The 13,206-nt window shown below is 41.8% G+C and overlaps 1 protein-coding gene across 5 annotated transcripts in view; it reads left to right on the top strand.

The window, feature by feature from the left end:
- The first annotated feature begins 6,863 nt into the window (after positions 1-6,863).
- soga1 (suppressor of glucose, autophagy associated 1) overlaps positions 6,864-13,206 on the top strand; it is a 99,936-nt gene continuing 93,593 nt past the window's right edge. For all 5 annotated transcript variants that reach the window (XM_048550203.2, XM_048550208.2, XM_048550205.2 and 2 more), the window contains exon 1: positions 6,864-8,354. In XM_048550203.2, the coding sequence (XP_048406160.2) occupies positions 7,647-8,354 (708 nt within the window). In that variant the 5' untranslated portion in view covers positions 6,864-7,646. The remainder of the gene's footprint in view (positions 8,355-13,206) is intronic.

The following is a 13,206-nucleotide window of genomic DNA, read 5'->3' on the forward strand; positions in this document are numbered from 1 at the left end:
CTAGTAGCCTGTATCTCAGTATTCTCCTCGACAACATTGTCGTTTTCTAGAGTGAATACTGTCGAAAAATATTCATTTAGTGCTTCCCCTATCTCCTCTGACTCCACACACAACTTCCCACTACTAGCCTTGATTGGCCCTAATCTTAGTCTCGTCATTTTTTTATTCCTTAAATGCCTACAGAAAGCCTTAGGGTTTACCCTGATCCTATCCGCCAACAACTTCTCATGTCTCCTCCTGGCTCTTCTGAGCTCTCTCTTTAGGTCTTTCCTGGCTACGTTGTAACCCTCAAACGCCCTAACTGAGCCTTCACATCTCATCCTAACATAAGCCTTCTTCTTCCTCTTGACCAGAGATTCCACTTTCTTTGTAAACCACAGCTCCTGCACTCTACAGCTTCCTCCCTGCCTGACAGGTGCATACTTATCTAGGACACACAGGAGCTTTTCCTTGAATACGCTCCACATTTCTAATGTGCCCATCCCCTGCAGTTCCCTTCCCCGTCCTATGCTCCCTAATTCTTGCCTAATCTCATCGTAATCGCCTTTCCCCCAGCTATACCTCTCGCCCAGTGGTATACACCTATCCCTTTCCATCACTAAAGTAAACACAACAGAATTGTGATAGCTATCACCAAAGTGCTCACCTACTTCCAAATCTAACACCTGGCCGGGCTCATTACCCAGTACCAAATCTAATATGGCTTCGCCCCTTGTTGGCCTGTCTACGTACTGTGTCAGGAAGCCCTCATGCACACTCTGGACAAAAACTGACCCATCTATAGTACTCGAACTATAGTGTTCCCAGTCAATATTTGGAAAGTTGAAGTCCCCCATGACAACTACCCTGTCTCGCTCACTCCTATCGAGAATCATCTTTGCTATCCTTTCCTCTACATATCTGGGACTATTCGGAGGCCTATAGAAAACTCCCAACAGGGTGAACTCTCCTTTCCTGTTTCTAACCTCAGCCCATACTACCTCAGTTGATGAGTCCCCAACCATCCTTTCTGCAACTGTAATACTGTCCTTGACCAACAATGCCACACCTCCCCCTCTTTTACTATCTTCTCTGTTCTTGCTGAAACATCTAAATCCTGGAACCTGCAACAACCATTCCTGTCCCTGCTCTATTCATGTCTCCGAAATGGCCACAACATCGAAGTCCCAGGTACTAACCCATGCTGCAAGTTCACCCACCTTATTTTGGATGCTCCTGGCGTTGAAGTAGACACACTTCAAACCAACTTCTTGCTTGCGGTGCCATCTTGCATCCCTGAAACTTTATTTCAGACCTCCCTACTCTCAACCTTTTCTATACACGAACTACAATTTTGGTTCCCATCCACCTCTAGCCAAATCCTTAACCATAAGGCTGCTCTCTCATTAGAGACAGTTTAACCAAACCAGTCATCCAGTCAATTCAGCTAAACAACCCCCAATGCTACAGCATTGGCATTTATCCAGCAATATGGAAAATTACTTAATGATTTCGTGTCCACAATAAGCAGGATAAATCCTATCCAACAAATTATCACACCACTATCTATTTAATTATGGTAGTGGTAGGTGAGAACTAGAATTCTAACCCTCTTGTGTCTCTTACCATTTTGGAAGACAGTACTCAGTAGAGAAAGAAAATTATGAAAATAACCAGTCACTGAGAACTCAAAGATATTACACATTTTATTAGTCCTGAGAATACGTCAACCATTAGAAAAACTGCAGTCTCGGGTTAAAAATCAACACCTCAAGGACTCTAAGGATTTATCATCTGCGTAAATTTTATACCCCGTGTCTATATCAGATATTCTCCACTCTCTTTTACATGTATTACCAGTGTGTATGTGCATTTTTGTGCGCACGTGTATGTGTGTGTGTGTGTGTGTGTGTGTGTGTGTGTGTGTGTGTCAGATTTTTGCTATTGTTTTTCTCAATCTTTGTAGGTAATTGATTACTGTTTCTCCAACTCTAAAGAGCCTTGCTTTATTTATACTGGAAATGTTTTAATTAAAGTGTGATAGCTGTGCGCTAAAAATAAATAAAAATATTTTTGGCAACTAACACACAAGGGATTAAAAACAGTGGAACCAATTCCCTCTCCTGACAACATCCTAACAACTGTCAAATTATCGTCAATATGATGAAATTTGTGATTAACTATACTATCATACAGCACTTATACTGCAATAACTTGCTCGCTGCTCAGTTCAGGTCATGCCAGGATCACTCAGCTGATGATTTTATTGCAGCCTTAATCCAATCATACCTAAAATAACTGGGGTGTAGTGAAAATATATGCATTGACCTCAAAAGCAACATTTATCTAAGTATAACATCAAGGTGAAATTGCAATTCTGAAACGAATGGGAATCAGGGACAAATATCTGAGCTGTTTGGATTAATACCTATCACAAAAGAAGATGGGTGTTATTGTTGGAGTCCAATCACTTCAGTCCCAGGGTATCACTTCAGAGACTCCTCGGGGCAATGTCTTCAGCCCAAACATTTTCAATTGTTTCGTCAATGACCTTCCCTCCATCATTAGGTCAAATGTGCGGATGTTGGATGATGATTATGCAATCTCCAATATCTTTCATAATTCTTCAGACACTGAAACATACACCACTGAGAAACATGTGTTCACTTACACCAAGATGAAGATAAGATTCAAACTTGAGCTGATAAAAGGTAAGTAACACTTATGGAGTAAGTGCCAGGCAATGGCAATCTGAATGCAACCATCTTCCTCTGATTTTCAACAGCATAACCATCGCTGAAACCCCTACCATTAACATTCTGGAGGGTTACAATTGACCAGAAACTTAAATGGGCCAGCCATATAAATATAAAAGCAGGTCAGATACTGGAACTTCGACAGTATGTAACTCATGTTTCCTGACTCCCAAGTTGCATTCACTACCTACAATGCACTAGACAACAGTGTCATGGGATATTCACTAGTTGCCTCGATGAATGCAGTTCAAAAAATACTCAATAATTTTGAAACTTATCACCATTCAAGGCCAACATATGTTTGATTGGAGCCCCAAGCACATCATAACCATAACCTTTCACCACTGATGCCTAGCAACAGCAATGTGTACCATATAGAATCTGCAATGCAGAAACTCACCAAGTTTCCTTAAACAGCATATTCCAAACCCACAATCTCTACCACTAAAAAGGTCGCAGGCAACAGGCTCATAGGAATATGACCAGAAGAAGAAAGGAGTGAATAGAGAGGTAGGGATGGAGCCCAGACAGAGAGAGACAGCGGGAGTGAGGAAAAGAGTTTGACACAAAAAGTCAGACAATTGTTCTGTCAACAATCATTTTGTTTGCCTAACTTTTATTCTCTCTCTCTCTCTGTCTCAGCCCTCCTGTCATCAGCATAAATAAAACCTTTCTGAGCTGCTTTTAGTTCTGAAAAAGGAACAATTATCTCTGTTTTTTTTTCTCCACAAATGTTTCCAGAATTGCTGAGTTTCTCCAGCAATTTCTGCTTTTCTTCCAGATTTTCAGCAACCACAGTTCTTTGCATTAAGTTTAAAGAACATGTGGCTCATGAAGGTCGGTGAATTGATTGGTTTCAGTCTGACCTTAGTGGTCCTTTTGGGTTTAGTATCAAGGTGCTTTGAAGGTATAGAATAATAATTTATCAGTTCTGCTGGAGACTACACCTACTGGATTGAATTCATTAAAAAGAGTTTTTGTGATGTCACATGGGTCATCAAAATCTGTAGACAGGATTCAATATATGCAACAAAAACAGAAAGTGCTGGAGAAACTCAACAGGCCTGTCAGTCTTTGTGGAGACAGAAACAGAATTAATATTTTGTGTCCAATATGACTCTTTTTCAGAACTGAAAGCAATTGGAAAATGGCGGTGTCATGCTATTGACAAGAGGGTGAGGAAGACTGAGTGGAACAGATTGTAAAGGTACCCAGAGCAAAGACAAAGGGATTGCTAATGGTGAGTGAAGGAGAGATTGAGATGTAAAATGGCTGTAAATGAAGATGTGAAAAGGAAAAAAATAGACCCACTCTTCTGAAAGCATAACTAGTAGTCTAGTCTAGTAGTGATTGAGTTATAGAGCTGTACAGCATGGAAACAGACCCTTTGGTCCAACTCATCCTTGCCGACCAGATATCCTAAATTAATCTAAACCCATTTGGCAGCATTTGGCCTATATCCCTCTAAATCCTTCCTATTCACATACCTATCCAGAAGTCTTTGTTGCATTTGCTCACTTCCTCTGGCAACTTGTTCCACATATGCAACACCCTCTGTGTGAAAAGGTTACTCCTTAAGTCCCTTTTAAATCTTTCTCCTTCCAGCTTAAACCTGTGCCCTCTAGTTTTGAACCCCATTGCCCTGGGGAAAAGATCTTGGCTATTCACCCTATCTATGCCCCTCATGATTTTATAAACTTCTATTAGGTCACCCTCAGCCTCTGACTCTCCAGGGAAAATAGCTCCAGGTGATTCATCCTCTCCCTTTGGTACAAACCCTCCAACACTGGCAACATCCTTGTAAATCTTTTTTGAACCCTTTTAAATTTCACAACAATTTCCTATACCAGGGAGACCAGAATTGAACGCAGTATTCCATCAATGACCTACCAATGTCCTGTGCAGCTGCAACATGACCTCCCAATTCCTATACTCAATGAACTGACCAATAAAGGCACATGTGCCATATGCCTTCTTCACTATCCTATCTACCTGGGTCTCCACTTTCAAGGAACTATGAACCCGCACACAACAGTTTCTTTGTTCAGTAACAGTCCCAGTTCCTTAACATTAAGTGTAAAAGTCCTGCCCTGATTTGCCTTTCCAAAACACAGCATCTCACATTTATTTAAAGTAAACTCTGTCTGCCACTCCTCAGCACATTGGCCCGTTTGATCAAGGCCCCATTGTACTCTGAGGTAACCTTCTTCGCTGTCCACTACAGCTCCAATTTTGGTGTTATCTGCAAACTTACTAACCATATTGCCTATGTTCACATACAAATCATTTATATAAATGACACTGAACCTTGTGGCACTCCACAGGTCACCGTTCACTAGTCTGAAGACTAGATTGAAAGAACCACTGCTTCATCTGGAAGATGTGTTCAGAGCTTTGGACAGTAAGTAAGGAGGAAGTTTAATGGTCAAATGTTACACCTTCTGTGATTATATGTGATGATGCCATGGGAGAATGAGGAAGTGTCAGTGATCATGGAGGAGCAGACAAGAGTGTCATGAAAAGAACAGTCCTGTGGAATTCATTGTCACCAACCAACTGAGTCTTATAGTAAATAAGAGCCGGAAGAACAGCAGATGCTCTAAATCAGAAACAAAAACAGAGATTGCTGGAAAAGTTTCACAGGTCTGGCAGCATCTGTAGAGAGAAATCAGAGTTAACATTTCAGGTCCAGTGATCACTCGTCTGTGATGCCAGACCTGCTGCTCAGGAATGGAGGAATGATCACTGGACCTGAAATGTTAACTCTGATTTCTCTCTACAGGTGCTTCCAGACCTGTGGAGATTTTCCAGCAACTTCTGCTTTTGTTTCCAACAGAATCTTGCCTCATCAGTGACTTACTTGCTTGCTTGTGCTGGTCTGTAGAGAAAATACATACTTTCACAGACAAAGGGCTAGCTGCCTTGTTACATGACCAACTGTCTCCAACTGCCCAATGACTTAAATGTGGTCTTACCTAGTGGGTTCAGTTATCAGGCTTACATGATCAGATTAAGACCTGGGAAAATTCCTTTCAAAGCCAGAGTTCCATTGTCCATCAAATTGTTTTTCCTCAGCATTTGAGTACCCTGTGATTGGCTGGATGATTTGTTAATTGGGTAGGAGATTGTCCCATTCAGGCACCTTCCATGTAATTTTTCCGTGTGAGACTTTTCGATTGAATTAACTCTATTCAATAGCTTTAAAATGTACAAGGTACGGTGCTAGAAATGTCAAGCTATCTTTGACTGTGAGTTCAAATCATTGGAAAATGATTTTAGATTTCTTACAAGTATTAATTTGTAGTTTCCTGCCAGTAACTTTGTAAAATAATTTTCTTGTAAAGATCAGCTTCATAATAAATTCTTCCAAGGCCTCAACATGCATCATTCAGCTTGGAACAGTATCTAGTAATTTGATTGAAGCTTTGTGTGGCATTCAATATACCATGCTTTGTTGATACTTATTTTGACTTGGCTATCTAAAATTGGTGCTATTAGTCTCTTGTGGAAGTGGATGAGGGAAGTGGTGATTTGGTTAGGTCAGTTGGGTGAATTTCCAGGCGTGTGGTACATTCAGTCCCTGAACTAGGTACAGTACATCATGGAGAACTGTCTTCTCAGCTTTACCCACACATGTGGAGTACCTACTCTCAAGCTACATGAAGAAGTTGTCTCTTTCTAATAAAGAGAGATATCTTTTGTGGCCTGTGGTTCCTTTCCTCCTGTGGCAAACACTCATTGACATGTTGGTGATTTTCCTTTTCAATTTGGGTGACAATGGCCCCTTTAACTTGCCGCTGCATAGGTCAAAGCAAAAAAAAAGAAAAACGGCAATGTGGACAAACTTGTTTCAGAGATAGTAGGAACTGCAGATGCTGGAGAATCTGAGAATAACAAGGTGTAGAGCTGACGTTTCGGGCCCAGACCCTTCATCTTCTGAATGGTCTAAGCTTGAAACGTCAGCCTTCCAGCTCCTCTGATGCTGTTTCGCCGGCTGTGTTCATCCAGCTCTAAGCCTTGTTATCTGAGTGGACAACTGTTGTTGCTTCAGAATCCATAACGCACGATGAGTCACTATTCCCGCGCCAGAGGAGGGAACTGGGCAGCAATTCCATTCAATCTCTTTCATTTACAGGAAAACCCAGTTACTGTGAAAATGGGATTGTGAGCTATAAGGATGCAACCTGTGTTTTTGTGTGCATCTGATTTCATCTTAAAAAATAACTCATCTTGTCATTGATTTCTGGATTTAAAGAAACATCAATACTGGACGAAAAACTGAAAGCAGAAAAAGTTGTGAATTCACAGCACGCGCATTGAAACAAGCACAGCAGTGTTCTGGGGAAACATCCAAAATCCTGGTTTCAATTTGCTGCTGGTTTTCGCTTTTATTCCAGTTTTGCAACACCTGCCTTGGAGAGAAAAGAAGACGCGCAAGGCTGCCTCGATACTAGTCGGTGAACTGAGAAGATACAGAGGGAGAATTGACTGAAATAGAGAGCACGATGAAACGCAGCTCACTGGTGATTCAGTGTCGTCCCTGAGCTCTCAGCGGCAGTTCCAGCCAAAGACGTCTGATGCAAGGGGGGAGCAAGCTGCCTGCGAGTGGGGGAAGCGTGCGTCACTAGATCTGGAGCTTTGGGCGGAGGATGATGCTGTTTTCCAGCAGCCGAGTGGCGCATTAAACAGGCGGCGTGTTTTGGTGAAAACACGGAGATTCTGAAATATTTGTGTCTCAGAAATTGGAAAAGCGAGGCGTTGTGGTGTTTGCTATTCAGCTCGACCGTTGTTAAATGAATTGGAGGAGGGGAGGGCGATGGGGTGAATCTTGTGGTGGAGGCAGTGACTGTTGTGTGTTTCTTGTTGCTTTCACAAACAATTCCGTTCGTCGAAGATTTGGATGGGTGAGGGATGGAGGCGGTGAACCGAGCCCCGGAGATTCAGCAGCAAGTGGAGAAGAAGCTGCACCGAGCGCCTTCCCCGGCCAGACCCAAAGCGATCCGGGGCTGGTCGGTGGCTAAATCCAAATGTAGCCCGGGCTCCAAGCCGGGGCTGGGGATCTCCCCGTGCCGCCTCTCCCGGCACAGCCCGACTCTCAAGGACATCAAACTGGGCAAAATGCCGGCGACTAAAGCTGCGGCCGTGACGGTGAAGAAGCCGGAGAAAGGAGGAGGCGCCGGGGCCAAAGGCAGCGTCCCCGGTAAGAGGAAGAAGGGCCAGCGGGCGGCCAGCGGAACCGCTCCGGCCCCGGGGAAACGCTTAGCCCCCGCCACCGACTCCAGCTCCAGCTCCAGCTCCAGCTCCGAGCTCTCCGACTGCCCGTCCGAGCAACTCTCCGGCATCCTGTCTCCCGGGGCTAGCGAGCCCCGGGACGGCTGCCCTACTCCCCCCGACCAGGGGACGTGGGCCGGCCAGGGCCAGCGGGAGGAAGACGGCGGCTCCTCGGCCAGCGGCCAGTCGGACAGAGCGTCCGGACCCAAATCGCCGTCAATGGAGAGCCGGCTTCATATCAGCAACTCGCTGGCCTTTTCCGATTTCAGCGAAGAATTCGTTGACAGCATCCAGGAGGAATTCCTGAAAGAAATAGAGGAGCTTCGGTCTGAGAACGATTATCTGAAGGTAGGCAAGGCCGGTTTAATTATTCCGCGCGCACTGTTTTGGGGAAGATCGTCTTTTTTTGTGTTTCTGAACATGGATGTGCCTCAAATGGGTGGGAATTGAGAGATGAACAGATTGACCTATTGTGGGTGAACAGGATGATGTAGCTTCAGCAGCACTGTACAGTTTGTGGACCTTCCCTGATTATATTTTTGGTTTTAGTCCCATTTGCGAAGCCAGAACCTCATGATTGTCCTCCATCCAAATATTGACCAGTAGATTGGCTGTTGACAGAGTGGAATGAACTGTAAATTGCTACAGTATTACCGTAAGGTTTCATTACTCTGCTGGAAATGGAAACCAACCTTGTGTTTCACAGGATTGAACAACACCATCCACCAAAGCACTCGAATTTTTTAATGGAATCCAGCTTTGAGTCAATCTCTGCTTGGTAATAGTAATGGATCCTGGTAGTTATTTGCTTGAATTGTTATGACTTCTAGGAGGTGAAGAGAAAATGTATGCAACTCTATAAATATACCATGGAAAGCATAGCATTTTGAGACAGTTTCCTTGTTCATGAAGGAGCAAGCATTTTTTGATTCTTGTAGCAGCCAACTGAAATGGTTATCCGTGATCTCTGCAAGCTGAGAGAAATGTCCACTAGTATGTCATTGATGTACATGCATGTGTAAAACTTTGTTCACGCTTCTTGTTGCTGAAATCCTGATTTATGCAGTTGTTTTTCCCAGCCTCAACTCTTCCTTTGTTGCCCCACCTTTCATTCTCTATCAATCTGAGCTCATTCAAAACTCTGCCATTTGTGTGTAAACTCTGTCCAAGTCCCATTCATTGTTACACTTAGAGTCACAGAGTTGTACTACAGGGACAGACCCTTTGGTCCAACTCATCCATGCTGACCAAATATCCTAAATTAATCTAGCCCCACTCGCCAGTGTTTGGTCCATATCCCTCTGAACCCTTCTGATTCATGTACCCATCCAGATGCCTTTTAAATTTTGTAACTGTACGAGCCTTCTCCACTTCCTCCAGCAGCTCATTCCGTACACACACCATTTGTGTCAAAAGTTGCCCCTCATCTTAAACCATGCCCTCTAGTTCTAGACTCTTGGGAGAAAAAGACGTTGTCTGATCATCCTATCCGTGTCGCTCATGAACTTATAAACCTCTATAAGGTCCCCCTTCGACTTCTGAAACTGCAAAGAAATTCATCCCAGCTCATTCAGCCTCTCCCTGTAGTTCAAACCCTCCAGCACTAGCAACATCCTTAAATCTTTTCTGCACCCCTTCAAGTCTAACAACATCTTTCCTACAACAGGGAGACCAGAACTGAACACAATATTCCAGAAGTGGCCTGACCAATGTCCTGTACACTTCATTAAATATATGAACACCTAAACCTCAACTACTTAAATGGAGTTCAAAGCCCTCGCGATAGTCTCTTCCTCTGTTACCTTCTCCAACACTATAAACCCTCAGGGTATTCTTTCCTGTGCTAGTTCTGGCCTCTTGTGCATTTGTGAGTTTACTTCATACAACCATCACAGAGCAGAAGGGGCACTAGAAGCTCTAAACTCTGCATTCTTCCCCTAAACAGCTGCACCTATTTAGCCCCCTCCCTCCTCCATTTTTAAGAACTCCCTCAATTCTAACCATGTTTTAGTCACTTGTCCCAATATCACCTCATGTGGCTTGGTATTACATTGTCTGATAATGCTTCTGAAGTATTTTGGAATCTTTTGCTACATTTCAATGAAAGTTGATATGATGATATTTCAAATGTTGTATTGTTTTTATTTAGTTAACAATTAACGGGACCTAAGTAGGTGGCACATTGTGTGTAATAGTTGTCTTTTTATCAACCACATTGTACAACTTGCAGCAAAGGGAGACCCAGTATTACATAGAACATAGAGAACTTAGAACAGTACAGCACAGAACAGCCCTTCAGCCCACGATGTATTCTTAAAACAGCTTTGCTTATTTAAAAATGTTAAAATTTACTTGCATGTTATGAACATAAATCCTTCCCTGAATATATGTTCCATACTGAAAAATAATTAGACGGTGCAGAACCTCTTCTCTTAAGTGTATAATTTAGCTATTCTTTACCAAGCTAATCTGAATAATCCTCTTTGATTCAAAGTGTCAAAGTTGAGACTTAAATATAGAAAATAGTTTTAAAGCAATAGCACAAAAGGTTGGTAGCTGTATCATTTAAAATAAACATACAATCAGGATGAATTACTTTATGATGCACACCTTCCAGTGAAGACAGAGTCACCATGACTTTAAATGTTAATATTAACTGCTGTTACAAAAGCAAAACATCAGGAAGATGGATCAACATGGGCGGTATTCAGAAAACCACAGCTGTGGGATTGAAATGGTTCTAAGCAGCAATAGTGACCACCATAGGGAAGACAGATACAATTCCCCTGTTGGACATCTTAATAAAATTCATGAATACTTTTGTACTCCCATCACACAATAAATTAAGAAACAGTATTACTTGAAGCAAAATGTTATTTCTGCTGAAAGAAACTGGAGAAAATAGACGTCCAGCATAAGCATCTTCCGTAAGTCATGTGGACAAGAACATCCTAACTTCAATCTCTAGTCTCTCATATGTTTGATTAGTTGATCTTGGCTGAGCCTGCACAATTCAGTTTCCCAAGGAAGAGGGATTGGTGACTTCAGACTGGTACTGACAGAACTTTTGCAAGATAAATAAAAATAGAACCTCAAAACGTGATTACAGAATTTAGTCTCATTGTGGCAATTGGCTTCACGAAAACTAACTAGTTTTCACTGCTCATGATCCATTATTTCATCCCATATTCCTAAATATTACTTTAAAATATAAAGCATCAAAAAAGGTTAATTATCTTCATTTCATAAGAGCTGCCTTACTTCTACAGCTGTGTGGCTAAAATAGGTGCAATATTTTCCTGGTAAAGGAGGAGTGAAAAATATATATGACCTCTTTTTGTATGCTTACAAAGAAATAAAGCATGTGTTAAAATTTACACTTGCCTGTTACACTGAAGCAAATTGGATCGTGCCAGTTAAACTCCACTTTAATGCATTGTAAAGTGTTTCTAAATCCCTTAAAACGTAATGCATAGAATTTGAAGCATTTGCCAAGCATTTTATTTCTGTATCACACTTGATCGTATTTTGTTTACAAATTAACTCTCTTTTTGTGTAATAGAGCTAAAATTCTGACAGTTATGTGACATCACTAACTTCAGTGTTGAATTTCAGACAGAGGTCAATCCGACTATTTTGGTTTAGAAATTGGGGGAAATGAAAGTTAAGTTAATTAAAGATGCCGGTAGTAAGTCCTGATCACCAAATTAATACTCGCTGGCCTTGAATTGTTTTATGGTCCTGAGGCAAACGATGTTTGGGCCACTCTATTGTGTTCATATATTTTGTTTGTTGATTTAGCATGTTTTTGGCATTTGTTGGTTGAATCCTAAGTCAAAACTGTTATAATCCAAACTGTGGCAACATTAGAGATAATGGGAACTGCAGATGCTGGAGAATCCAAGATAACAAAGTGTGGAGCTGGATGAGCACAGCAGGCCAAGCAGCATCTGAGGAGCACATGTGTTCATCCAGCCCCACACTTTGTAGCAACATTATGTGGCCTAAATTTTCCATTCAATGGATAACATTGAGCCAGGTTGTACTGTAACGGTAATGGTGTCTGACCAACATGTGTTATTAATGTGCAAATTTGCGAACGACCTGCAAGGAGGAAAAGCTGCACGTAGTTGCAAATCATCACAGTTTGTTGATTGATTTTGCATACTCGATTGTTAACTTCACAAAACTGGCACTTCCTGCTTTTGGGCTATGAATTGTTTTAGATTTTTTTTAAAATGACAAAATAACCCTCTTTCTCCTGTCATTCTTAGCCAACCCTCCTTTTCCTCTCTATTTCTTTTTCTGTGCCTGAGTAACATTGAATTCACCCACTCTAATTCACCCTTTGTCAGTCTTTTTTTAACCTCCTCCAAACATTAAATCTCGCTAGTTAAGGAAATGCACTTCTTTTTCCCCTTGTGGTATGAAAGATCACTGCAGTTGCTCTCATTGCAGTTTTATCACCTTGCACTTACGGCAAATTGGCTAAGTGTGCCCAAGTCTCTCAATGTCCTAATTTGGGCAAGTGCTGCTGTTCTTTCATTGTCAGGGTGAATCGTACACCATTGTGGGAATTCCATTATGACAAGGACTTCACTGGTCAAGCAGAAAGCTCACTTCAAAAACCTCAGGGGAATTAAGGATGAGTAATAAATGCAGTTTGCATCCTGAGATCAACAAAAAATTGCAGGATGAAAAGTTTATTTAATGTGCTACATTAAATAGTGCAAATAGAAATTCAGCTCCCTCTTAAAGCTGGGTTGTGAGCTAGATTTTTCTTTAAATCAAAACTGAAATTTGATTCTAGCATCCACCTACAATTTGTATAAAACTGTTTAATAATTTAAACAATGTAGGCTAAATCATAAATGCAGTCTTCACCTACTAATCCTCTGAAGTCTATCTTTGCCAAACTTCTAGCTTAGTGTGAAACAGCTCTCATCAATTAACCCCAAAATCCCACCTTGCACCAACAGGAAGTGATGTAAACTAGTCATTTGATCCTTCCCTGTGGTCATTTATATCCCATCTGCTCCAACAAAAAGCTTAAATGTATGAACAGCTGGCATCTTGAGGCAGCTGGAAAATCTGTACTTCAGGACTGTTTGCATAACGGGTAACACTGAATTCGTGTTACATGGAGGAATCCAGTGCAAAACATATTACTGTTCTCTTCAAAATTCACTTCAAAAATAGT

This window comes from Stegostoma tigrinum, chromosome 19 (genome assembly GCF_030684315.1).
Source record: "Stegostoma tigrinum isolate sSteTig4 chromosome 19, sSteTig4.hap1, whole genome shotgun sequence".
NCBI lineage: Eukaryota > Metazoa > Chordata > Chondrichthyes > Orectolobiformes > Stegostomatidae > Stegostoma > Stegostoma tigrinum.